This window comes from Momordica charantia, assembly GCF_013281855.1.
Source record: "Momordica charantia cultivar OHB3-1 chromosome 1 unlocalized genomic scaffold, Mcharantia_2.0 BLBB01000001.1, whole genome shotgun sequence".
In the NCBI taxonomy this organism is placed as follows: Eukaryota; Viridiplantae; Streptophyta; class Magnoliopsida; order Cucurbitales; family Cucurbitaceae; genus Momordica; species Momordica charantia.
Window position 1 is genome coordinate 22,782,615 of NW_028275157.1, and position 23,778 is coordinate 22,806,392.

The window sequence follows — 23,778 nt, forward strand, 5'->3', positions numbered from 1 at the left end:
TATAGAAATAAAAATGGATTTTTCCCCAAGAACCTAATTAATAATCCTCGAACATCAAAATTGTTGCGAAAACCAAGGTGCTATTTTGTTGGAGACAAAACTTGAAACTCAAGAGATCTGTTAGTTGATTAGCATGCCCCCAGGGCTTTTAGGAGACTTAGGCTAAAAGATGACACTAACACTACTCTAGCATCATTTCATTGCATTTGGTAGATAAGTAAATTCAAAAGTAAGTAGAAATTCTTAATAATCACCCTCTCTCTCTCTCTCTCTCTATATATATATATATATATATATTTTTTTGTAAAGTAGCACTCGACGCAACTCATTTAATATATTCTCACAATGTCTCACATATGCTATTTGGATGTTCCATATAACATTTTAGTTTGGCCAAATAACTTGCTAAAAATAATGACCTTGTGTTTTCTTCCTCTTTTTGGAAAAATTGGATTAGAGAAAAAAAACAGTTAAATGCTAAGAAGTATATCCTCGACCTCTCTCACTAATTTTGAGTGGATTAGGTTTTGCCAACAGAACACTGTGTTAGCCAAACCATGTTTCCACTCATAATCAAACATAATTACAAAACTAAAAGAAGTATTTAAAGATCTAATCGTTTGATAGGTCAATTTGATGTTGATCCTTTAGTTAAAAGAAGCAATTAATGTAAAATTATACACAAATAATTTTAAATGTTTATCGACTTAAATATTGGTTAAATTTTTCTTGAAGGAGGTAAGTTCGGATGTTCATCCTCTTGTTAACAAAAAAATGCCAAAAAAAAAAAGCCGAAGGAAAAAATCCTTGCAAGCGTCGAGAGAGAGTCGTTATCATTGGGCCGGTAACGACTAGGCCCAAGTCCAATCGGCCTAATGTACCATTTGGGCTTGGACGAAGCCCACTTGTTCTATAGGATACACTAAAGTTAATTAACAATAATTAATTATTCAATTGAAGTAAATTAACAATAACCCATTCATTAAATATAATCTTAATTCACTTTTATAAATCAATGCAGTTAGTTATTTATGAAAATGTAATAGAAAGATGAACTCTCTAATCCAGTTGACCATAATTGAGGACTGAGGTTACCCAGAAATTTCTCCAGAGCTCTTCCCAGTTCCCAGTCCCAGCATCTTGCACTGCAGCATTCTTTGCTCCGTTTCCAATTCCAAACAATTTCATATGGTTACATTGTCAAGAATTCTACACATCTTTACCGGATAGAGTTTCCCTTTCATGACAACTTAAGTCTACTTCCAATCGCCAAAGCGAGCAGTTCAACTGTAATTGACATATATCTTCAACCAAGAGATTGTGAATTCGATCTCCCCCTCCCACATATTAAAAAAAAAAAAAAAGAGAGAGACTGTTGTGCTAACCTTCTCGATATAACCAAAAACAGCAGTCAAGCAAATTATACAAAACACACCAAAATTGTAACTACTGTTTGAAAGTCTGGTTTGCCTGGATTGGTAAATGGCAACCATGGCAGTTATCTAATAATCACAATTACATGGACAAATTCATTTGAATTGGTAGATCAAGGCATCATGAACGCTGCATGAACTTCTCAAATTAACTTTAAAGCAATCACACGCTCATTCAGCCTTATGCTTCCAGAACCATTAGTTTAACTTGTTAGATAGTAACCACCAACTAAAACTAAAAATGCAGTGGCTTCGAATTGGTGTCTTCATATCTTATCCATAAGCAAAGAAATCCCTCTATGATCTCTGCCAGTTCCTATAGTGTTGACAATGAGTGTACTCAACACTAAAGATTTGACAGTTTCTACATTAGTAGTTAAAGCCACAGCTTCTCCAAAAAGGAGATTGAATGACTTAAAACAGATCCTTGCAGAGCTCTAATTGCTTATAGAATGAACCACGAGAATAAACCAGTATGGTTTAGTTGGAAATTTTAAGACCACTACCAGCAAACCTCCCATATTCTTCTAGAATAGTCCAACTTACAATCCCCCCTAAGCTCCCATTCTAGTTTTCTTGTTCAGATCCAACCCTCCTGCTGAAATGATCTACCCAACAACACTAATTACGGCCCATGATTCAAACCAGAAAACTTCAAGTTGGAATCAATATGAATTGTTTACCTCATGCTCACACAAGCATTAATGCCAAGGATACTGTAACCCATCCAACAATAATTTCAAAAATGAAAGACCGTAAAAATTCAAATGAAGCCTTGGCAAAGGTTTTAGTAGAAGAAGATGAAAGAAACCATAGCCTATAATCCCAGAACGTTCATCCAGGAATACCATCTATAGCTACCGATGCAAAATCACAAAAGACAATGCATTAACTGCACAATGATAGCGATACCACAAAGCAAGCTAAAACATTTAAAGAAATAAAGTTTATGTTAACAGAGCATGTCAAACAAGTAAAAATCTTAGAGAAATTCGAGTTATGGAACATATCAAATGAATAATAATCTTACAATACCTTACACTACATTAGGGCAGAAATAAGATGGCCATGAAAGAGAAATCTTACAGAAAGGCACTATTGCACTTAATGCTCTGGCAGGAAGATAATAGAACTCAGAACGTCAGTGTTTTTATCGAATATGCTAATTTTTACGTACTAATTTCCTTCACAACTTCAGAGACAGCAGCACTCTACATAAGCATAATGATACACAAAGTAGATAAGACCCTTTGAGCACTAGCAGGAATTCTACACAATGGTAATGTTCTAGCAGAATCAGTTGAAGGAACATACATACATGGCGTAGAAGACTAGGTTCAATGAAGAACTTAAGCTCTAGAGCAAAAGGAAGTTTATATTCAATTTTGAAGAAAGTCACCACTATAATAACACACTCGGTTCAATCTTCAATTGGCACATATTTTTCCAACAAGTAGCGCATTTTCATTTCTCTGTAGCATTAAAATGGCTTATTCACTTGAAATCTATGAACTGTAACAAAATTCATAAACTAAAAAGAAAATAGCAAAATATTTCCTTTCTTAGGGGGCTCTTGGGTCAGTCCCATTCTGCCATACATAAACAAGCTCATCCCATCCAGTGCTCGCAAGCAGCCCCTCAACAAGAACGCTCATATCAATTCCTACAGCAAATTCAGTGTGGTGATCATATCTCCCGACAAGAGCATCCTCCAACATATAATCCCACAAACACACAGTCATATCATACGAACAGGACGCTATCAAACTCTGTCGGTGGGGAGAGAACTTCACTTTCCTAACTGCATACCCGTGGCCATTCAATACAGAAACCGGAGTCCTGTAGCTCCTCACATCCCAAACCCTAATCGATTTATCGACCGAAGCCGTGGCAATACAGCAATCATCGTACTTATTCCAATCGCAAGATAGGACTTCGAAATCGTGAGCCGGAATTATCATGGTGGAGGCTGGTTCTCGCACGTCCCAAATTCGAACGGTGCAATCGCCGGAAGCGGAAGCAAATACATCACCGTGACGAGGGTTCCAAACGGAAGAATAGACGCAATAGGCATGCTCTTTGAATGTGCGGACGCTGGTAGGCCGGTCAAGGGTCCAGAGCTTGGTGGTATCGTCCCAAGAAGAAGTCAAAAAGGAGTCGCGGCGAACTGGATTGTAGTCTGCGGAGTGAACCTCGCGAGTATGCTCGTGGAAGGATCGAATGGGATTAGATGTGGGGGGAAGAGCGAGGTCGTAGAGCTTGACGGAACCATCGGCGATTGCGGCGACGAGAAGGGAATCGTGAGATTCGGACCAGGAGACGTCGTAGACTCCGTCGGCGGTGTCGAAGGCGAAGTGCTCGGTAATTGGGCCGGTGGGGTTGAGATCGAGAACGTGCAAGCGGCCATTGCCGAGGATTCCGAAATTTTGGGCGGTGGCGACGGCGAGGCGGGACTCGTAGAAGGGGCTGAACTTGACGGAGTAGCCATTGAAGGGGGTTTTAAAGATGGGCATGATGGAATATGAAAGCTATCGAATTTGGAGCTCAGAGTCCGGACTCCACTCTACGCATCTTTATCTACCAGAAATTGCGTGCCCTTTTCCTGTACAAAATCCTTTCCATTTTCTTTTTTAATTGAATGAATAATGCAACCCTTCAAAATTCATTTTAGTATAATATGCACGTTAGAATCTAAATTTTGAGACGTGAGATAAATGTCTTAATAGTTAAGTTGAAAATAATATATATTCTATTCTTCTCTTTCGAGATAAGAAATTCAAATTTTGTATCTCATACTTATTTGGTTGACCAAAAATTTGAGAGTTGGCAATGTGGTCTTGAAACCGGTAGCTTTGGTAATCCAATAAAATATAAAAAATATTGAATAACTTTATAATAAATTAAAATTGAAAATGCCTATATCTTTAGCTTTTGGCCCTTTACACATAACGCAAGTCGAATGCTATGTAAACTTTTTGTATAAAATATTTCACAAAATTCAAATGAATGTTTTAGAGGTGTACTTAAAAAAATGTGTTTTAAAAAGAAAAATAAAACAATTGATAATAAATTTTTAAATTAACCTAATTAATATTCAACTGTAATAGATTGATAATAATAATTTAACTAATTAATTAATTGTTAAATTTATTTATTTAATTAGGTGAATTAATTTAGTATAATAATTCATTTTGTTGTAATTATAATGAGTTGAATTTGAAAGTTTAAAATTATATTAATGAATAAAGTATAAAAGTAAAAGAAAAGTTTTCACTAAAAATTCTAATTAATAATTTGTTAAGTAAATATGTTTTCAAGTAAGAGATTTATCATCTATAATAATAATTTACTTGATAACAAAAATTGTAAATTATTTTCAACCTAAGTTTTCAAAAATTGTTATTACTCTCGTCTAAATATTCGAATGTAGTTTTCGGCGACATGATTTCATCTCTCGGCCCTTTCAAAAAATAAAATAAAATAATAAAAATGGAGTGACGTTATTGGGCCTCGACTCTTTTTAGTCATGAACAAATGGGCCAATACAAATGGGTCGTATTGTGTGTGGGCCGAGTCCGACATTTTTCAAAAAGTACCCATCACAATTTTTTAGAATCCATGAATGAAAATGAAAAATTTTGTTTTTTATGAGAACTAAATGGTAGGAATGCACCTCAAATTTTGTAATAATTAATTACATTATCTTCTACCATCTTATCAATTTTGTTTCCATTTCTTACACTATGGCCCCACTCTTTTTTAATGATTAATTTACGACCTACAAATTTTTTATTTAATTATTTTACACTTTTATTATTATTTTTTATATATATACTACTAATATTTTTGTTCTAATATATACAACTGTTATTAGTTGGTGTGATTTTATTATAAAAATTACAAATTCATATTTAATTTTTAAGTTTATTTGTAATTTATTAATTAATATTAATGATTTTTTAAAATAGAATTCATTATTATTAAATATTACAATAATTAATTTTAATAAATTTTTATATTAAATGATGGTTGTTGTAATAAAAATATATATTTTAGTTGATATAAGTTATTTTACCTATTAATTATTTGTTAATATTAAATAAATTATCATAATAAAATTATTTACTATCAATAAAATAGTTATTATTTCAATTAAAAAAAAGATTCAATAATATATTTGTAATTAGTTCGAAATAAGAAATGGGTATATAAATTCTATTCCTATTTTGATTTATACAGTTTTAATAAACAGAGAATTTTTTATTTCGATTAAAAAAAATTTCTAGTAAACAACATCAATAGAATAACATTATCGTTCCGATTGATTGCATCCTGATTTCTTCTCTTTGCGATTGCTTGTTAGTAAACAAGGTCTTAGTTCATTTTATTTCTTGTACTTTAAAATGTTATTTTAGTTCCTATAATTTTTCATTTTAGTTCATGTGCTCTCAAAATGTTTGTTTTGCTCCATATAATTTTAAAAAGTGATGATTTTGGTTTCTTGGTTTTATTTTTTATCTCAATTTTTCTTGCAGTTTCAACCTGACACTGCACTAGATATATTTTTTGAAATATAATAATGACTTTATATTAAAGCATTTTAATTATGTGTAGAATTTTTTGTTAAATTTTTAAGATAAGGACCACTTTTAAAAAGTATATGGACTAAAAATAATATTTTAAAAATACAATGACCAAAATGAACTAATGTTGAAAGTATATTGACCAACCAAAATGAATATTTTAAAAATACAGGAACCAAAATAAAACAAAACTTAAAGTTATAGAGACCAAACAATATTTTAACTCGGATTCATATCAAGCTACTTTATAAATTCAATTAATACTAGATATTGCAAAAATTTTATTACCAAAATTTGTTTTTAGAGAAATTTCACTCCTTAATATAAAATTAATATGTATTTATAAAAATATCATAATTTTTAAACCATCATTTTTATTCTTTTATGAAAATAAAATATTGCATGAGTTCTCAAATATTACACTGAGATATTATGGTTTTTTTTACCTATTTTGTATATTTACAAGTACAATGCAATGTTATACTATACATATGAAATATCCCATATTTATTTGCTATTTTTGTTATTTGACTTCTTTCTTTCTCTTTATTTATAAAATAAACTAGACCACTCACTCAAGTCGGCCACATATTTCCCTTCAATTTATTTTTTTCCCTTCCAAATACTTCTTTTTGAAACGAATCTTGTCTTTTTTAATAAATTGCTGTACCAAAAACAACTATACTTTCTATTACAATGAGAAATCTTTCCATCAATGAAGAAAGAAAATTTGTAAGGATAGTATCATTGCTCAAAAAGGACCAGAGAGAGGCCTGAAAAACTGATAATATGGAATAAAATATGAATTGTCAAATCACATGTATTTATACTTTTGATGCTTGTCACATCATATAATCCAAACTGTTTTTAAGGAAATAATAATTACATATAAAACCAAAAATCGAGGATGAGAAAAGTACCAAGGGCATGTTTGACTGATATTCTGGTTTATGTTTTTTATTTTCTGATTCACAACTTTTAATAGATTTATTTTCTAAAATTGTTTTCGAATTCTATAACTCAAAGATTGAAAATTTTGAAAACAAAATTGGTATGTTTTAAGTGGTTTTAGATTTTGAATTTGAAACTTTAAAATATAGCATTATATTAAAAATTTTGATAAATATATTATTTCATATTATAAACTCATTTTATATGTTTTAAAATTAAAACATATAAAATATAATATATTATAGATTTGTCAATTATATAGCATGCCCCGGTTATTTTGTCAATTTATCAAGACGAAAAATAATTCAAAAACTGTCATCAAATAGCTACTTAATATTTAAACTTAATTTAGGCTTTATACTTTGAAGTAACAAAAAGTCAAAAGATGATAATTTATCTCTATTTGAATTAAAAAATGAGTAAATTTTTTTTAATACATTCATTATATTGATTAGATTAAAAAATAGTTATATTCTAATTCTATCTAACTTCATGTTTGCGATACACTAAGGACTCGTTTGGTAACGTTCTCTCGTTTCTAGTTTCTGTTTCTTCATTTTAATAAATAAAAATGAATTGCGTGGTTTCAACATCCATGAATTCAAGTGTGACAAAACAATATTCTTATTTATATTTTGGACAAAATTGGAAATGGGAACAAGAAAAAGAAACTTGATGTTTCAAAAAATTTCTAAACAATTTTGAAAATGTTCCTAAAAAAAGGAAAAACAAGAAACATAGTTAGTTGTAAAATGTTTAAATTTCTTAAGAAAATTGGAAACCAAAGTCCTAAATTTCTGCATCATTAAAATAAAATGTTATATATGTAAGGAGAGATTTCTCTATACTCTTTCCATTGCAACAGGAAACATCTGGATAAAACTAAAAAAAAGTGTGGTACCAAAATTGAGACTAAAAATAATTATTATACAAACTATTTATATTATTGAGAGTAAAATTGAATTGGAAAAGGAAAAAAAATAGAAAGAAGTGTTTGATGGACCCCTCTCCTCTCCATACCACAAGTTCACATGCTGCCACTAACAAATGGGCGGGGCACATATTTGATGGGACATTAACCCAAAATCAAGAGGGTACCTTCCTCCAATTAGAGGAAAAAAAAACACTTTTTTTTTCATTTTCTTTGGAAAGATTTAAAGACCCATGTTAGTGAATCGAACAAAAAAAAATGAATGTATCCGTATTTAAATTAAAATCAATCAAATCAACCCTTTATGGTACAAATTCAATGTACAAAATTAGATGCTTTAATTAGCTTTTGTTTATGGATAAAGATGATATATGAGTTATCTTTTTATGTAATAATTTAGTCTCCAAATGCGTGTATATAAGAAAGATAGGGAGTAGATACAACAACTCCACTCAAGTCAAACACTTGCCACCCATAAAAGAAACAAACAAAAGTAAACCATAAAAGGTAAAAAGAAAACAAAAACCCTCACTTTGTATTGAAAGCCACAGCCCACATGAGGGTTGCTTTGGGATAGATAATGAAAGCTGAGAAATCTCATTTCCATTTCTCCACTAACCAAAATTAAACAGATATTATTTTTACCTAATGTCTCTTGCTGTTTGCCAGTCGGAGAGAGGATTATTCCAAATTTTCACATCACAACTAATCTTTATCAGCATCGATGTTGATATATACATATGCGCTTAATGAGAGAGCGAGGGAGAGGGATAATGATGCATCCTAAAGGTGTATTTTGGGTGGTAGATAATTGGAATGAAAAACTAGTTGTAAGGTTCTGAAACCAAATTATTGAAGGGAAAGTAGGGGGTGGGGGACCCTCTTAGTGATGGATCCAAACGGGAAAGTACAGGGGGTGAGAGGCCCAATTATTAATGCCATGAATTTCATCCAAAACCACAGCCAAAAAATAATAATAATAATTAAAATGGTGTATGTGGTGTCTATATATATAGCCATCATTGGTACACAATTTTTCTTTACATGACAGATTCCAAACCCAAAAAAATTTGATTACCAAAAAGAAAAAAAAAAAAAAAAGGAGGGGTTCACTTTGTTTTCTTTGAATTTCTATTTCTCAATTCTCCCCCCACTCTCCAACTTCCATAGCTTAGCTTTGTCTCTCTATGAGAAGGAAGAAGCGAAGAAGCCAAAAGAAGAGAGAATAAAAGCAGCGCCATGAAGAATACCATTAGATGCTGCATCTCCTGCATACTTCCATGCGGTGCTCTGGACGTGATCAGGATCGTCCATTGCAACGGCCACGTGGAAGAGATCGCGGGCACCATCCGCGCCAGCGAGGTCATGAAGGCCAACCCAGAGCACGTGCTCAAGAAACCGTCATCGCCGTCCGACCAGCTGGGCGTGGTCCCCAAGATCGTGATCGTGCCGCCGGACGCCGAGCTCCAGCGTGGCAAGATTTACTTTCTCATGCCGGTTCCTCCTCCAGCCGCCCGCTCCAGATCTCTCACCAAGAAGAAGAAGAGGACGTCGGAATTACTACCGGAAACCGCCGTGGGTTCCGATTTATCGGTGGTGGTTTCCGATCGGTATCTGAGTGAAATACTGTCGACGACTGGGAAGGAGAAGCGGCGAGGGCGGGTCGGGGTGTGGAGGCCTCATCTAGAGAGCATTTCCGAGTTCCCAACCGATCTTTAATGGAGTTTCCCCAAAAATGATGATTCATTTTCCTTTCTTCTAAAATCTGAATCTCCGTTTTCTTTTCCGATTGAATATATGTATAAACAAATTAGTTGAGGGGGAATACGGGAAATGATTGAATTTTGGCAATGTTTGCTCCGGCTGACACGGCCGGCCATGTATGGATTAGATCAAGAAGTGATCAAGATCAGGTAATGGAGGACTGTAAATTTGGAAGGTTGAGAGAGAGAGAGAGAGAGAGAGAGAGAGAGAGAGAGAGAGAGAGAGAGGTCAAATTAAATTTACAATTCAGATTTGGTAATTATTGAAAATGTGGTTTTTTTGCTTTAGAAACTGAAACTGAGAGGGGGGATAAGACTTGTATTTTAATCTCTGGGAGCTTTCTGTTTTGTGAGTAAAATTTTTGATAGTGAAGTGATTGTGATTGGTATCCTTGGAATAATCTAATTACTTTTATATTCTTTTCAAAGGAAAAAAAAAATCTAATTACGTTTATACTCATTATTACATTTAATTCAGATGGGTTGTCATGTTTGAAATAAAATTTTTGTTTAGTTTCTTTTAATACCTGAAGAAATACTATAATTTTTATCTGGCCACCACGAAATTTAAACTCTTCCTTCAAAAGACTCTTCCCCATCCCTTTTTGGGTGTAAATATTTTTTTTCCATTGGTTATATTAAAAACTTTGACTTCGTACTAAAATTACTATATAGGACTATGAATAAGAGGTCGAAAAAATTAAATTTCAAACACAATTCTTAGTCCTTCTCACACTAAAATTATTTAAGATTAGAAAGTTTGAATATGATTCAATTGCTCAAAATATTACTGATGCCTTTATAAATTAAATATTTGTTAATATTGTCATAGAAAAAGGAGGAAAAAAATAGAGATTAGGATACTTTTTATTTGAATCCCAAAAAAGTACAATTAGCAACGATGAATCAACTTGTATAAATTGGAAAAATGAAGTAGATAAAATATCATATAGTAGGGCTCCATGCGTCAATGTGGGAAATTTTCCAACCTTGTGCGATTACTACGTAAAGCATTATTATTAATTATTCTATTCATGTTCTCTTTATATAAAAGTATTCAATCTTGGTATTTAAATGTCCCTCGTTCTTATTCCCCCAAAGTTTGGGGCTTTCTAGATTGTAAAGGATCACAATAAGTTATCACTTCAAAAGTTATTAGATTGTTATTTTTCAAACACCCCCTCCCAAAAAAAAAATATTATATATATATATATATATATATATATATATTATGTATATTTTCTCTTTTCCAATTTAAAATTGTACGTGTATGTTTTCAGATTTATATGCCTCATCAAAAAAGTTATAAATATATTGACAATATTGATTATTTCAAATATGTGTTTGTATTTTCACTTTAACTTCTGATTCAAAATATGGTCTTTAAATCGATAAGATTTAGAAAGATTGGAAAAAGGGATATTAATTAAGACTTCTGATAAAATTCTGCAATTTTGGTAGGAAATATTTACCTAAATATCCCCGAAACAGTTTCTTTCATCTTTTTCTCGTTTGGATGATGTCATAAATAATAATTTTACTTTACTGTCTTTCCAAAAATTAAATTTATATATGCATAAAATCTTCGAATAACCCTTGAATAAATCTGGACACTAAAAGTTAAAAGTTGTTTAAAAGGAAACAGTTATGTTTTTATACAGTACTTTCACTTTAATTTATAACCTTCATGAAAGCTAGAATGTACTTTCAAGTCTATTTTCCATGTTTCGAGAAATTAAAAACAAAAAGAAAGCAATTAAATTTGCTCTAATAGAACTTAAATAATAAGAATGAAAAAATAATTAACAATAATCAAGTACATTATTTGATGGTAATTTTTCAAAAGTTAAAAATTAGTGGATAAACAAAGAGGCAAATAGGGTGTGGGAAAAGGAAATGATAGTCCCCACACAGCTTTTCAATTTCCACCATAGAATAATGCAAAATTTTAGCTTTGCACTTGCAAGTGGGGGTAATTTTCAAATCCCATTTTCTCCTTTTTATGAAAAAAAATAATAATAATAATCTTCCACCTCCTCATCTTCTTCTTCTTCACAATTATTATTATGAGCCATGAGACTTTGCCAAATTGCATTCTGTAAAGTTTGATACAGTTTGGATTAGACCTTCACATTGGTCGGAACAACGCATCTTGGCCCCTCATAATAATTACTTTCTTTCCCTATCTTTTAGTGACTTCTGATTTGATTATTATTATTATCATTATTATTTTCTAAGTTTGTCATTAAAAATGAGTTGTTGGGAGAAAAATTGGAAATATTTTTCCCCGTAAAGTTGAGGGGGAAGAAGACTGTTGTGGATATCTAAAAGTGTATTTGCGGCTGAGAATAATAATGGGAATGGAAATGAAAATGGAAAGTAGAGATTGGAATAATTTGAAGGGTCCCTTCCTTCCCAACTTCCCCTTGATTGGTCAGGTAAAGAGTCACTATCTCAATCTTTTTTTTTTTTCCTTTCACCTTTTTAATATGCTCCATGTCACGTTATTAATTACTTTCCTAATCTTTTTCCTTCAAAGATAATCCTGATGTATTGTCAATCTTCTCATCATAATTTTAAGACACTGAAGGGTAAACTTATTTTTTTATATATGAATTTCATGATTTTATATGTATCACTTTTTTTTGCCTAATATATCATAAGTTTGATTTTTGTCAGGAGTTTCACATCACATTTGAATATCAATTTTGAATTTGAGTATGATTCAATTTAATTTAATGAGGTTATATGGGTAAAATTTTCAACTTTAGAATATTTGAAAATGAATTATATTTTGTTCTTCTCTTTAGTCACAAATTTTTATTTATTTTTTAATTTGGTTGTAATCCTAAAATTACAAAAAACCTACGTAGTAATGAGAAATGTAGGTTGACTTGAGTAGGGTAAACAAATATTTTTTTTCCATTCATATTCTAACTATACGAAGTTAGATAAAGTTTCAATTCACCCCAGATTTGGTCATTTGAGTGATTTTATATATATATATAGAAAGAAAATAAGTCTCAAGAAGCTTTTTAATTTCATAAAGACTAAATATTTTATCATAATTATGGTGTCATTTAACTTTATAAATGTCTCAGCCTACATTTATCATCGTAAAGTAAATAGAAATTGTACTTTTAAAATGATTTCTTCTTGTTAAACTTTCATTGTCATTAATCTTGAAAGGCAAGGGTCATTAATTAAGTTTTGTACTAAAAAAAGGGAAAAAAAGCTTTGCTTTTCCCTTCATTACTCTCTTTCAAGTTTCAACTTTTTTGGGTTTTCATAATATTACCTTTCAAAAGTAGTTTATTTTATACTTTTTAAAATTCAATAATTTGCAATTATTTCTCTTTCACTCTCTTCAGGAGGATGAAAAATAAACAACTGCTATTTATGGTAAAATCTACAAAGGCGAACTATACCAAAATTTTTTTATCATCCTTGCTAAGAGTAAAGTTGTCTGTACGTCCTTATGCATGAACAATGTTGAAAATAATGAAATTTTTTTAGGACATAACTAATAATCTCAAATATAGAACCAAGTATATTTATGATTATTTTTTTCATGCCAAAGCGTTATACAAATTAGAACCTCATCACAGCTACTACTTCACATGCAACATGGTGGTAGGGCATTAGCATGAAGAGGGAAATTGAAAAATATAGTTGTGGACATTGATTTTGTTAGTTAGGCGCTTTCCATCTGTGTGTTTAATAAGGATACCCAAGCCCATTTTGGCGCTCTTTGAAATCCAAGTTGCACCTCTGAGCACGTCCATTGTATTCTCTTTGTACTTGTTTATCAATGAATATAATAATAATATTTTACACAGTTTTAATTCCATTCAATGAAAAATATATAATAATGTTTTAAAGGAGAGAGGAGTCGGGTCCAAAGAAAAGGAAGGTCCAGGCCCAAGCCCAACGAAACTGTGTGTCGTGTTGACCTTGCGTGGAGAAGAAGAAGAAGGTGGCGAAGAACTGTCAGCCACCACATGCCACATGGGACCGAACCGAACCCAAAGCAAAGCCCCCCCCCCCCCCCCCCCCCCCCAAATAGAAATACTGCAAACGCAGTTGTCCTTGTCCAAATCTGATCATTCGGAAAATGCTCCATCAACCCGAGCCGAGTCGGAGCCGGAGCCGGAGCCGGTACATCACCATGACGCAACCCAAGCCACTAATGCCAAACGGCTCTTTCTCCCACTCCCGGAGACATCAACGGCTCGACCGTACCGTATCACTCCCGACACATTCGGCTCACGCGTCCGGCACTTCGTCGCCGACGCAACATCTTTAACCTTAACCTCAATCTCAATCTCAATCTCAATCCTCTTACCAATTCCTCCCACGCCCACGCGCCTGACCCAACCCCAAACCCGATCTTATCCCCCAAACCCTCCAATCGGCCACCGCCGATCACCTGTCTCCGCTGCTCACCATGAGCGACTTGACCGAATCCTTGACGCCCTCCTCCCGACACATCCCGGTTCGTGAAGACTGCTGGACCGAGGACGCTACCTCCACTCTCATCGACGTTTGGGGCCGCCGTTTTGTGGAGCTCAACCGGGGAAATCTCCGTCAGAAGGATTGGCAGGACGTCGCCGACGCTGTCAATGCCCTCCACGGCCACTCCAAGAAGACTTACCGTACTGACGTCCAGTGCAAGAACCGAATCGATACTATCAAGAAGAAGTACAAAATCGAGAAGGCTAGGGTTTCCGCTTCTAACGGATCTCTAGCCTCGCCCTGGCCTTTCTACGATCGTCTCGATGTTCTGATTGGGCCCAGTTTTTCTCTCAAGAAGCCATCCACCTCCATGTCGCAATCTCCGCCCATGGCCCTTCCTCTGCCCTACCGGAAAGCGCCGTCTCCAGGGACCGCCAACGCGGTCTCTGTTGCGATTCCGCAGAAGCGGCCGTTGGCGGCGGTGGATGAGGGCTATTTTCGAAGGAATTATTCGGCCATGGCAGCAGCGGCTGCTGCAACCGAAGCAGAGGAAGAGGAGGAGGAGGAGGAAGAGGAGGACGCCGAAGCAGACGCGGACGAGAGGGGCAGTGAGGATGAGGAGGGAGAAGGTGAGGGTATGGGAAGGTTGGCCAGAGCAATTGAGAGGTTTGGAAAGATGTATGAAAGAGTGGAAGCAGAGAAGTTGAGGCAGATGGTGGAATTGGAGAAGCAGAGAATGCAGTTTGCAAAGGACTTGGAGGTGGAGCGAATGCAGATGTTTACGGAAACTCAAGTTCAACTCGAGAGGATCAAGCGGGGGAAGAAATCGGGTTCCAATGGTAACTAAAATCTCCAACCATTTTGCCCTTTTGTTTAATTTGGGGTGGGGTACTCTCTAAAATGTAGAATTTTCCATTCATTAGAGATTAAAAATAGAACTTTGAAGTGTAATTAGAAATCTGATTACATTTTGTTTGATCTTTTTAACTCCTCAATTAAATTCTGTCCACCCATTAGATGGCTTGCTCTCATCCACTACTCTTTTTCTAGTTCTTTAATACGTTTGGTTTAGTTTTTGAAGGATTAGACATTAGAGGTGCACTTGGTAGGTATTGTTTTTGATAAAGGAGGTGCAATTACTTGTTGCATCCCAATTCCAATATCCAATTTGAAACATAAAATCTAGCTCTGGATCTTCTAGAATATGCATGAAATTGCTATGGTTTGATCTGCACTTTTGCTTGTAAACTGTCACAGTTTGAAGTTTGTTTTGAAGGAACCCGTTGTTCTAAGCCTACTTGGGCTCTTTTTGTTCCCTACCTGCAGTAGTCTTGAGATGTAGTGTAGTCAACTTCTGGAGTTATATGAGCGATGTTTCTAATTGCATTAGGATTTAACCCTTTCAGCATATATACCCTTTAATGATGGTGTCTAAAAGGAGTGGTCTTTTTGAAGAGGTTAAACTTATTCGTTACTTACTTTTGCATTTTGTTTCACCTAATTCGCTCTTCAAGTATGCACAAGTGATGGACCATGATGTGGGGAAACCTATGAACTCAGTTTTCCATTGTCAACTTATAAGCGAGAATATAAATTGTTTTTCTCCATCTTCTATCGTGACTTTATCTTCTAGCTATTCCAATTACAGACGAGCATTTTAGGAGTTATTTAAGAATATTGCAAACAACCTAATATTTTCCCAAGTGGGAAATTACAACCGATTGTTTATGCTAAGAACTCAAAATTGGCAGAACAAACTGTTGCTGTCTATAGGGTTTCTCTGCTGATTAACATAGAACATTTGGTATCATGGTAATTTCGCACAGCAAGTTGCAACTTGTATACATTGCTAGTGTGCGTTATTATCTGAACATTCTTATTGTCCTTAACTTGATAGATCGATGTTGGGGGGTTGTTATGCAAGAGATTTGGTACATGGAAAGTGGTCTGTATGCTTGGTTTCTAATTTTTTAAATTTTGGTTACAAGAAATAGGAGGAGCTTAAAGGATAGATTCACTGGAGAAGGTATTGAGTTGTTATCCCCCCAGCCAATCCAAAACTCTATTAATCAGAGAGGACTTTCAGTATTACATTGTTCTTGCTAACCGGAAGCCTTTTAGCTAAATGTCTCCACCCCCTTGTGATGCTGTCTTGTATCTTTTCTCTGCTTCATTGTTTGAATATAATTTGTTACTTATCTAAGACGAGATATTGGAATTGGCATGCTTGATGAATAGTTGACTTTTTTGGAATACATCAAATCTACTTTTCGGGACATCGGCGTCTTTTCCTTCTATCGTTTTTCTTTTTGTCAATTTATATTTGGGCTGGTAACTATGAATACTGCCAAATATCCTGCAAGTTATATTCCTGTATGAACTGTTGGGATATAAAACACTTGATATAAAAGTTGGGTCTGCTTGTCCTGGTAGAATCCGTAAAAAACACGTATCTAAATCTCTTGGATCTAAACCATGCGGGACACATATGGATTGACGAACTTAAATAATTTAGATGCCTCAAGTTCACAGGTTGATGAGCTATTGTACTGCAGTGTACAGTATGGACCCCCCATGAGAGCAAGATGAAGAAGAATGCTTTAAAATGTGTCATGATTGCAAGTTCCGTTCTGATGTTTATTAACATGTTTGTATATATGGTTTAAAATTTTTTTCTTTTTAATTTTGGCATCAAATGTTATTGTTTCTCATTTTCGTACATTTTGGTTGCCAATTTTGCAGACATGTATGGTTAGCGACATGTGACAGTGCTCAAACGTTGATTCTGTGGAAGTATTCAACTTCCTCTGTCTCTGCCCTTCCCCAAGTACATATTATTGCAGCTGATATTGGTATAATTGAACCGCTAAAGCATAGATTGTTAGAGCTATCTTAATATTCTTACCGTTCTTAGATCTTTTTATTTTTTTTAATTGAATAGAAAAAGAATCTGAATTTGGTAGCAGATTGGATCTTTATTTGGTCTAATGTATTAGAGTTAGAGTTAGTTGTAATCTTGTCGGTTCTTTTTTTTTTTCTCTAATTAAAAAATGGTATTATTGTAGTCACCATCTCTTCCTTTTGTTCCATTTTACCTTTCTCTAACTTCATTATCTTATTGTTTTATTCTATTTCTTTTAGTGTTATACTAATAGCTACTCTTGAAGAACTTGGCAATCTGATACGTTGTGAATGAAAACGCCCTTGTTTTATTTTTATTTCATTCTTGAAAGAAGACACGAAATAAGTTGTCTTATAACGACGATGATTTATGAAATGTTCGAATTTCCCTTACTAATTAGTACTACAGGAGTAAGTACTTATTTCCATTCATTGTCGTTTGTCGATGTGATGATGTGAGGCCAATTTACAAAGGAAAAATTATAGCGGGGACAAAATAAATAGGTACTTCCAGGAATTTTTTCCTCTAGCTATAATACCAAAGAAACGGAAAGAAATTTTATACTCATATCTGTTTGGGATATTTCCTTCATTAAACAGTAAACCGAATTCAATTTGCAGAATCTTAAATTATAATTTCTTTTTGTTGATAGATCTATTTCGCAAGTGGTTATATCTGTCTCAAATTAAACCTTCAACATGAACAATCACGTCCAGTTAGACCTCTTTTTTTGTCATTCCAGTGCCGAAAAAGCAAAGGTAACTTTTCCAATTCCACTAAAAAATCCAAGGTGTATTCAAAGACTTCACTTTAAAAACATAACCAGGTTGCTGAAACGACAAAGACAATGAGTGCGAGACAATGTTCATAGCCTCCAGCAACTAAATTGTTTTACCTGTCTTTATAAAATTTTGATATATAAATATATGCAGTGAGATTAAAAGATAAAATTTGGATGCTCTGATCTCCTTCTGGTTTTGAATATTAAAAGACAGTAAAAGACAATAGTAAATAATAGTAATTGATGTTTTAGCCTAACGGAAAGAAGGTGCCTGTGACATTGCTACAAAATATGTAGAATTAATTAATAATAAGGGCCTATTTCATACCCCCTAATTATAATTATGCTGCCTCAATATATCCTAGATTATGATTATTCAAATCCAGAATTATACCATTTAAATTCTTTGCACCAACTCCGAGCACCGTATATTCGCACATTTTGAATCGTGCAAATATTCTCCAAATTTCCCTTTCAATTCCTGCATACAAATATCACTCATCAGACAAGAATTTCCAATCTTAATAACCTTCCTTAACCATTATGTTAAGATGAACTCCACCCTTTACTTAACTCTTAAGATATATTATCTTCCTGTGTTCGAGAGGGCGATCAACATCTAATTTGTTAAGTTAAGATTAATGGTAACTATATATAAGTGGTCATACTGATAACAAAGATGAGACACATAAGTAAATTTTACTGGAAATTTGAAGGAAACTCTCAAGTTAACCCAAGCATAGTGCTTGAATCTGACTTAATAAGGCATTTACTCACAGCAACTGAGATTCAAAGACAAATATGAACTGAAAAGTAGTAAACAACTTTATTTTACATAATAATCTTAAAATAAAAAAGAGGGCAATTCAGAGTATTCATGCTATAAACATACTATATGTTTAATTACCAAATAATCTAAAAGCATACTAAAACATACTATCTTGATTGCGTACAAGTAAATAATTAGAAGCTTTTATATCCAATTGGGGTTATATAAATGCATAGATATAGAGTAAAGTCATGAAAAAGCCAATTTGAAACCCTGGAATACAAATTTGGGAAGAACATAAGCTTAAAAAAGATCTCTCTAAAACTATTAAGCAGAGTAAGTCACAGTTGATTAACAAACCCCACGATTATTTTGGTTCCGTCCCTACTTAATTGGTAATACAATCAAAATGTTAAATTTCCAGGAGAAGAAACCTTGAAAAATATGTGTTTAGTTCAATACTTCTGGAAACAAATGAAAAAAATTAAGGTTTATATGTGACCTTTTTAGATAAGAATTTTGTTTCAAGGTTTTTATGGTTAAAGGATAGTTTTTTTTTTTTCTCAAAAGATTCTCTTCTTTTGTAATATATTTTTCAAAAATTATTTTAAACGATTATATATATATATATATATATATATAAATATATAAACTAATGTCTTAAAAAAAAGGTAGAATAGAAAGAAAATTTTATCAATAGGGTCTATTGAATTAATTCTAATTATAAGAGAATAAGTTTATTAAAAAAAAAAATCACGTAAGAACTCAAAAAATGCTTTCAAAAAGCTGGAATGAAACAAAAGAAGTCATTACAAATAATAGACCTTACTAGTTATTAAAAAGAGAACTAAAGTCGAAATCATTATCAACCAAATCTAAACAAACACAAATATTTTTAAAATAAAATCATTATCAAAGAAAACTCTTAATAAGGAAATATCTTTATTTTGGATTCCAGTAGTGGACTGGATGCATCAAAGGGAGAAAGAGAGCACCCAAAGTGTGGGTGTATTCACCATCATATAAATAAAGAACTAGAAATATAATTTTGGGTTTATTTTGAAATTTGAAGATTAATGAGCAAGTACATAAATTAATTAGGAGTAAATTCTAACAGAGGATAAATTAAATGTAATCAATCAATGAAAATTAATTTTGACCTGGTCCACTCACTGAATGTATAGTGTGCACAAAATCCCTAGAATTATTTAATTTGAATATGATTTAACGTGAACTAATATTTAGGTAATTATATATCAGCCTATTATCTCAAACATGATTAATCCGCTGTATTAAATTTTCAAACTACAAACATTTCACCAAACTGTTTGCAATATGGAATTAATTAAATAATCGTATAACTTAAACGTAATTATGTCGACTAAAACCAATTGATCAATAGCTAGGTATTAAATTGATTTTGTCATAGGACTTAATATTTGAAAATATATTAAAAATATTAGATTTTTATAGCCTATTTATTTACTCTAAAAAAACACATTTATTTAAAAATTTTAAGTCTAGCATTAATCTTGAGATTCAAATTCTGATTATATCTTATATCTAACCCACTACTTAAATCTCAAACAACACAAGAGAGGAGAGGGAAGGTATAAAAGATTAGATTTTGCACATTCCAATAATGTCCAAAAAAAACACATTTAATTGGAAGCTTGCATGCTTACACTACATGTAACACAACATTGATGAATGCTTATCATATCAGACAAATGGAAATAATTAAAATAAGAATAATTAGGCAACATGTAAGAACATTAATTAAAGAAGTTTGGAAGGTGTGCACTTTACGAAGGGTTACTTAATACCAACAATATAATAATGACACATGACAAATAAAATCAGAAGAAATACTAATTTTGACATATAATTGAAATAGTTTAGATTTGCTTGATATTAATGATTAATTATTAAACATAGATGATAGATGATATGGTGTGGGATGGGGATGTCCATGCATGGGGAGCAAAAAATCGAATAGAATCGAAAAAGGGCCAAATCTATTTGAAAAGTAAACATTTTAGTTAGATATATTAAATTAGGACATCAAACAAACACTATTTTGGCTGATTTCAATTTGAAGAGAGAGAGAGAGAGAGAGAGAGAGAGAGAGAAAATAGTTTTTGAATGGCACACCAATCAAAGCAATATCTCTGATGCATCAGAGAGAAAGAGAAAAGTGTAAAAAGATGAACATCTGTTGGCACATAATTGATTTATTTGTTCTGACCCTCTCCACAGTTGTTCAGACATTCTTTGCTTAATTCCCAGTTTTCTTTTCTTTCTTAAAAAAGGCGTTGTAAATTGTAATGCATAAAATTAGGGTTTTCAGAAGCTGGTTCTAGGGTTTCCTCGACATTTTTCAATTTCTCTCTGGCTCTAACTAATCAACTGACTCTGTATGGACACTGAAACTTGATCCAATTTCCATAAACGACTTAAACGTGTGCGTGTCGTGTGTGTAGATTATTATATTCGAAGGATAATGGGTTTTTGTTTTAAATAAGAAATTCAAATTCCAAAGGGTTATGGGGCGGAGGAGGTGACAAATTAAATGGCATGATAAAACAAAAAAACTGAGAGCAAAGAAAAGAAAAGGCAATTAATAATTGAATTTGTAGAGAGAATGAGAAATCACCATGGAAAATGAGTTGTAGTAGTAATTAAGCCATCTGGGTCAAAGGAGAGGTGTCATCGTTGGGGTTATTATTTGATTTTGATGTGATGATGATTTTCTTCTTCTTCTTTTTCTTCTGGTAAGGGATTCCCCTGGCTTTGGCTTGACACTCTTTGACCTCTCGGAGGTAGGTGCGGATGGCTCCGTTGCCGAAAGGGTTGGCGTGAGAGGAGCCGCCGTGCTCCTCGTAGGCGGCGCGTAGGCGGCCGATGAGGGCGTCGAGGCTGCCCCAGGCCTGCTTGAGGGGGCAAGGACAAGGGGCCGGAGGGTCGGGGTGTCCGAAAAAGACACACCCATGTGAGTGAACCCTGGTCTTCCCGAACTGGTCCAGGTACCTCAGAAATTCAAGTACGTGCCCACAGTTGCACTCCGACAACGAAACCGCTGGCGCTTGGTTCTTCAGATACTGCCCGAACGTGTTCCAATCTCGCCGCTTCTGCGACTCGTAACGGCTCAGCGGAACCGCTGCTTGTGCTTGTGCTTGTGCTTGTGGATCAGACGACGACGCCGACGCCGACGCGTTGTCCTGGCCTAACATTATTGCTATTGGATTATGGAGGGCGGAACTGGAAGGAAGAGCGGATTTGGGGGAAAATTACTGAAATGAAAGCCAGAAAAACAAAAATACAATATAATATTATTGGGTTAGTGGGGGGAGGTGCAGTAGAAGAAAAAGATTAAAATCACATTGGGGGTCTTTTGAGAGGACATATCCTGGGGCCCCTTAACCTGCTTTTCTTATCTCTCTCTCTCTCTCTCTCTCTCTCTCTCTCTCTCTCTCTCTCTCGCCTTCGCCATTAACATTAACACAATTTTAATTGTTTTGCACAAAACCTTACTACCCAACCTTTCATTTTATTGAATTAAACCGTTTTTCTTCTTTTAATTTCTCCATTTCAATAATCATTACGTTTCGGTCCTAATTAATGCTACCGGCCAGGTGGGATATATATGAGATAATTGGGCAAATTCAGTTTGATCTTACATCAATTTGATACATTTTCCACCACTTACACTACTAATTAACTGTGACTAGATTCAATTAATTATATTGTTTTTGTTGAAGAATTCAGAATTGTTTTGGTTGGACAAGGCAATGTGGCAATTTCTCTTTTTTCTCAATCGACATCATCGCCTTTCTGTCCCTTTCAAATTTTACTAAAACTGGGAATACTAACAGTAGAATAAACACTGCCTACATAAGCTCACCTCTCAAATATTCATCTCCTTTCTCTCTCTCTCTCTCTCTAGTTTTCTCTCACTTCACACACATTCATTTATGACATCACACCAATATATATCCATCCATCATCCCTCCATACCCTAAACTTAAATTTTTACATCCCTCTGCTTAAATATATCTTTTCAATTTAGTTTCTAAGCTTTAAAAAGCTTCAATTTTAATTCTAAACATTTTAATATTTTTCTATTATATAATTTTTCTGTTAATAAAATATTGATTAAATTTGTTTATTATAACACTACTTGACATGATAGATCTAAGAGAAAAAAAATGAAATTTCTACCCAGTTACGATAAGTATAATTTCATGTAAAATTCTGTAAAATGAAATCTCTCACTTATACTCATTGTACTCAAAAAACAAGTATGTCTGCCTGGTGTAAATCTTGTTTTTAATTATAATGGATTCCTATCTTTAAAAATTCTTATACCGAATTTTAATTAAGATGGATTATTATCATTCACCTTTTTTCTTTATAGGATTCTCACTAAAAATATATATCTTCATACTGAATTATTTCTCAATGTTTTAGCCTTGTTTCATTTTTTGAGATTATAGCTAGAGCGTTTAATTGATTTCATTTTCGTCCGTAAACCTTTACTACATATACAATATTGCATAATTTACTTCAAAGTAGTAATCAACGAAGTAGTAATCAATGAACTTTTAATTATTAATTATCATTGTGGAAGAAAAAACTTTATATTCCTTGTCAGCTTTTATAAAGATTTGATCTCCACAATTATTATGCACGTAGACAACAATATTTTAATATGCCAATGCACCAATATTATATACTAAAAATACATTTAATTATATGTTAGCTGCCTCGAGTGAGTGGAGATGATCACACTGGGTACCTACATACGCCAAATAATCATTCACTAATTAAATCTTATATAATATATTTGCTTTTCATTTCATTTTCAAATTATTTGATGAAGATTTCTTACTCGACATTTGTGCCCTCTGCCTTTCCTCTTTCAACCTAACCAGATTTTTAATACATTAATCAATTCTTAACAATTATCAGGGTTTCTAAACCGTTGTAATTAAGGGAGCTGATTCGACTAATTACTTCTTCTTCCTACAATTTTCACTCAATTTTTGTGCACTTAATGAACTCAATTTGGCTGTAATAATCCTCAATTAATGCGCGTCACTTTTTAGGAATGCTTGCTCTGGCAACTCGAGTTGTGTAAATTGTCATATTTATGAACTTACATTTAATTTGGAGAGGTTTATAATTAAATGAGGATATATATATAGCTT

At 33.3% G+C, this 23,778-nt stretch overlaps 4 protein-coding genes across 6 annotated transcripts; 2 read left to right on the top strand and 2 right to left on the bottom strand.

Moving 5' to 3' along the window:
* Positions 1 to 2,790: 2,790 nt before the first annotated feature.
* PEX7 (peroxin 7) lies at positions 2,791 to 4,047 on the bottom strand. Its single transcript, XM_022286456.2, has one exon. The coding sequence runs from the start codon at positions 3,944 to 3,946 to the stop codon at positions 2,996 to 2,998; it is 951 nt and encodes a 316-aa protein (XP_022142148.1). The 5' UTR covers positions 3,947 to 4,047; the 3' UTR covers positions 2,791 to 2,995.
* A 4,865-nt stretch (positions 4,048 to 8,912) lies between these two features.
* Positions 8,913 to 10,050, top strand: LOC148213457 (uncharacterized). Its single transcript, XM_088124871.1, has one exon. The coding sequence runs from the start codon at positions 9,138 to 9,140 to the stop codon at positions 9,615 to 9,617; it is 480 nt and encodes a 159-aa protein (XP_087980997.1). The 5' UTR covers positions 8,913 to 9,137; the 3' UTR covers positions 9,618 to 10,050.
* Positions 10,051 to 13,736: 3,686 nt separating this feature from the next.
* On the top strand, positions 13,737 to 17,184 carry LOC111012342 (trihelix transcription factor ENAP1). Of its 3 annotated transcripts, XR_015789170.1 has the most exons (3): positions 13,737 to 14,955; positions 16,672 to 16,763; positions 16,859 to 17,184. XR_015789170.1 is itself a non-coding variant. In XM_088120370.1 (2 exons), exons 1-2 carry the CDS (start codon positions 14,109 to 14,111, stop codon positions 16,119 to 16,121), a joined length of 864 nt encoding a protein of 287 aa, XP_087976496.1. In that variant the 5' UTR covers positions 13,738 to 14,108; the 3' UTR covers positions 16,122 to 16,392. The 3 variants fall into 3 exon arrangements, 2 of the variants coding, with proteins under 2 accessions (XP_087976496.1, XP_087976497.1); XM_088120370.1 differs by lacking the exons at positions 16,672 to 16,763; positions 16,859 to 17,184 and adding an exon at positions 16,105 to 16,392 and having other exon boundaries at positions 13,738 to 14,955; XM_088120371.1 differs by lacking the exon at positions 16,672 to 16,763 and having other exon boundaries at positions 13,742 to 14,955.
* Positions 17,185 to 17,955: 771 nt separating this feature from the next.
* Positions 17,956 to 22,047, bottom strand: LOC111012341 (protein LIGHT-DEPENDENT SHORT HYPOCOTYLS 10). Its single transcript, XM_022286454.2, has 2 exons — positions 21,225 to 22,047; positions 17,956 to 18,280 (listed from the first exon to the last, which is right to left on the bottom strand). The coding sequence occupies exon 1, from the start codon at positions 21,799 to 21,801 to the stop codon at positions 21,250 to 21,252; it is 552 nt and encodes a 183-aa protein (XP_022142146.1). The 5' UTR covers positions 21,802 to 22,047; the 3' UTR covers positions 17,956 to 18,280; positions 21,225 to 21,249.
* Between the last annotated feature and the right edge of the window lie 1,731 nt (positions 22,048 to 23,778).